At 45.1% G+C, this 3811-nt stretch overlaps 1 protein-coding gene across 1 annotated transcript; it reads right to left on the bottom strand.

Annotated features, from left to right (window-relative positions):
- Nucleotides 1-300: 300 nt before the first annotated feature.
- LOC100191426 (uncharacterized) lies at nt 301-3153 on the bottom strand. Its single transcript, NM_001136859.1, has 3 exons — nt 2707-3153; nt 1000-2292; nt 301-895 (listed from the first exon to the last, which is right to left on the bottom strand). The coding sequence occupies exons 1-3, from the start codon at nt 2887-2889 to the stop codon at nt 668-670; spliced, it is 1704 nt and encodes a 567-aa protein (NP_001130331.1). The 5' UTR covers nt 2890-3153; the 3' UTR covers nt 301-667.
- Nucleotides 3154-3811: the final 658 nt, after the last annotated feature.

Genomic DNA, 3811 nt, shown 5'->3' with positions numbered 1-3811 from the left:
GGCGGACACTACTAAGTGGAAGCTTCAACAATTCAAAATCCGAACCCAACAAACGGTTGCTACTGTTTTATGGAAAAAAATAAACAATTGCATGGGTCCAATAGAACCCATAAACTGGCATACCTATTGCATCGAACAGTTCATCAAAAGGAATCGGTTTAGGGAATGCTTGTTCCACCACGTAAAGTTTAGTCTCTATCACGTCAAATGTTTAAATAGTAATTACAGATATTAAATATAGACTAATTATAAAAATAATTATAAGATAATGACTAATTATAAAAATAATTATAAGATAATGACTAAAAACAGAGACAAATTTATTAAATCTAATTAAACATATATTTAATAACCATAATTGATATTCAAATCAAACCTTTGACGTGACGTGAACAAACTTTAGTCAGCAAAACACCCACTTAGGAAATAGGTAATACCGAATGTAAAATCAGATTTATAAATAATGTATACAGAGAAATAAAATACAGATAACACCAGTATGTTTAATCCCATGGAACACCACGAATTACGAATCACATATAGCTCCCAGTCCCAAGGTGTAGTTTTCAATCCAACAACCCTGGAATGGCACATTAAAGTTCACAGCTTCTGTTGACCAAATGACAATAGAGGCTCAAGTTCAGACCAGCCCAGCGTCAGTAGGTGATTAGCTCTTCTGATGCACAGCAATAAGATGAATCTCCATCTCCTTAAGCATGATCGACCGTCCACAGGAGTCACATGGTGCTGTCCTGGATCCGCAGATACTCTCATGCTCAGACATGTTTCGCATCCTGTCACGAACATCAGAAGGCTCTCCACCAGCCTGGACTGTGTCACCACAGAAGCGGCACACAATTAATCGCAAGGGGCAAGTCAAGGACTGGTGCTGAACCTGAAAATTGAACAACAGGGTTTAGTCTTACTTGAAAGAAAGAAATCTTTTAGAAACTGAGTCAGCAGTGTGCCCCTAGACCACGAAGAGAAGCGAACACATACCATATCTTCCTTCTCCAGGACCACCCCACAGGGGCACTGCAACGGTTCATGGAAGACTTTCATATGCTTTTCCATTTCTCTCTGCTGGTAAGCTCGTCCGCACTTGTTGCAGTGCACATGATCTGCTGCTTCTTCCTTCCGAAGGACAACTCCACACCCATCATGTGAGCAGGCTACATTGTGTCTCATGCAGTATGCCTCATGAAGATGAGCAGACTGGCTGGCTATATGGCGCTTACAGTTTCTACACAGCACAGAATCAAAATCAACACTTCCCGAGGCACTAGCATATTCACCAATCCTTTGGCCACTAACATCCTTGATAGCTACAGAGAGCTGGTACTTAGAAGTCCCTTTGAAACCATAAACTCCAATACTGTAAACACCACTGACCAATGTAGCATCCCGTGGTTTGAGTATAAGAACCTTCGATCCCATTTCATGAGAAGACCACTCATGTCGGTGCTGAGTTGGAAATACTAAAGGATGTCTTGAAACATAGATATCAGTGTCACCACCGCTCGCGTCCGTATCTATTTTAATCTCGATATTTGCATGCCCAGAAGCTACTTTCTCACTCACATTTCCTTCAACTGAAAATTTGTAGTACCTGAACTTTCCTTCTTCCACAACACTGGATTCTATATTTCCAATTACAAGAGGCACAAGCACATGTTGGTCATCTTCGTTGTCCAAAACCGAATCTGATCCCACGATGTCAACTTCAACATCTGTCTCTAGGACAGATACACTTGAGGCAGGCTTCAGTTCAAGAACCTTCAACTTGTACTGCAGCTGTCCATAGTTTACCACAACAGTATCATTTTCAGATAGTGTTGCATGATTGCGGAGCGCTGTTTCGAGGACTGCTCTATGGTTAGGGAGATCTGAAAACCCACCTCCTTCTGGCTTCAACTTTGCATATGTTCCTTTGAGCAAACTGGTATATTTGACTTCAATTAGAGGGACCTCTGGGGTGTCACTCCCAAACAGGTTGTTCCAAACATGCAGCGGGAGTTCAGCAGAGCCTTCCCTTGCCGTGAATTCAAGAACACCACAACAGGTTGTCCCAGCATCTTGTTCCATAGCAGCACCTGGGACTGTGTCCCTAACCTTCGACAACCTGAAGTACATGGGACCTTTATCGAGAGCTCCTTCATCAGACAACTCCTTAAACGAAGATGGTGGCAACTTGATCTTATCCCCAGGGCCATCATATCGAAGTGCCTCAAACATGTGCGAGAATGAAATCCCCTTCCCCAGCTGCATCACCTCTTCCATTGTCCGGTCAGCCTATCATCAGGAGTACAAAAGACGATTAGATGAGCATCAGGTAGCAGAACAAAATACAAAGAATGCAACCGTCAAAACATAATCAATATTATGGATTTATTATCTGCAGCTTAATTGAAACAATCAGCAAACGAGACTCCTTAAAAGACTATTATTTGGGTTCGCCGTTATGCAAGTGGCTAGAAATCGAAATTAATCCAAGAAAAATGGAAAATTGCTCTGACGCTCGATCAGGTTTCGGGATCAAAATGTTTTTCCCTCTTAAATTGGGAGGATTGTCGCGATCGAATTGGGGAGCAACCTATCAAATAGTTTATCAACCAAACAGGAGAATTTTTCACGCAAAACGAAGGGTTGTGACGATAGCAACAGAATTCTTCTCGCACAGGCATGTAATGGAATGGAGGTGGTTACCTCTTCCTGGGCCCGTGCGGCATCGAGTCGTCGCTCGCGGTGGGACGCCTCGAGCGCTTCCTGGCGGCGCGCCGCCTCTGCCTTGGCCAGGCTCTCGCGCTCCGCTTTGGCCTTGGCGCGCTGCATCCGCTCCCGCTGCTCGCGCTCCAGCTTCTCCCGCGCCTGCCGCAGCTCGAAATCCATCCTCAAATTCCTTCCCTGCAATTTCTCGAGTCCTCGGATCCGATCTGAAACGAGTTTCAATATCTGCCCGGCTCCTTTCGCCAATCCTTGGCGGCTGGAGCTCGGGGAACAATATAGGGTGCGGGGGAGGCGCCGCGTCCGGGGTGGGTTCGGGTCGGTGGCGGCTGGAGGAAGCGGAAGCTTCGAGAGAGATGGCGTGCGTGTTGTGTACGGGGAGGAGAACGTCGTCGCTTGCGTAAAATGGGGCAGAAACTAGAAACTTCCCTATTTGTACCTATATATATCATCGTTACCAAAACTCATCCAATCAAATTACCCAGTTATAACACACTAAATCTACTAAATAAATTACAAATATACTTAACATACTATCAAAATCAATAGTTCAAATCGTTGAATAACTATCAGCGTTTTGAACCTTGCTCCGACAAATAAATTTATTATGCGCGTTCCGTACTCTGAACGATGTGCGTGGTGGACGTAAAATTTATACTGGTTCAAGCAGAACGTCACTACTTGCAGTCATCGGCGGCTTGTAGGTTTACAAGCAGGCGAAAGAGTGAGGAAAGGCTCACAAGTCTCTTATTCGTGGTGGAGGTGGTTACAAGGTGGAATCCAAGCTAAATCTTGTCTTGGCGGCGAGCACCGGCCTCGAGGTCCTACTCATGTTCGTCGGTCTTCTAGGTGTCGTCTCGATTGGGATCCATTCTCGTGTCTGAGGGTCGACCCCCTCCTTTTATAGGCTAAGAAAGGGTCGGCCAGCGGTGGTTTCCTTAGGAAGGAACCACCGGGTGAAGGTAAAAACGGGCGTTCTACCATGGGATAAATCCACGTGTGTTTGCGGTCGTTTGGTTGTCCCGTATTCTTTATTATGGATGACATGGGCAGCGTGGCCCCGAGCACCATTATTTGGGCTAAGCCG

This window comes from Zea mays, chromosome 8 (genome assembly GCF_902167145.1).
Source record: "Zea mays cultivar B73 chromosome 8, Zm-B73-REFERENCE-NAM-5.0, whole genome shotgun sequence".
Lineage (NCBI taxonomy): Eukaryota > Viridiplantae > Streptophyta > Magnoliopsida > Poales > Poaceae > Zea > Zea mays.
Note: the sequence above shows the minus strand (reverse complement) of the source record. Positions and strands in the feature narration are given on the sequence as shown.

Excerpts from the sequence above, each read along its gene's own strand:
- LOC100191426 (NM_001136859.1), bottom strand. The coding sequence starts at position 2,889 with ATGGATTTCGAGCTGCGGCAGGCGCGGGAGAAGCTGGAGCGCGAGCAG. Across the intron at positions 2,293-2,706 it reads CCGCACGGGCCCAGGAAGAG|GCTGACCGGACAATGGAAGA; the intron begins GTAACCACCTCC and ends TCCTGATGATAG. Across the intron at positions 896-999 it reads TCCTGGAGAAGGAAGATATG|GTTCAGCACCAGTCCTTGAC; the intron begins GTATGTGTTCGC and ends TTCAATTTTCAG.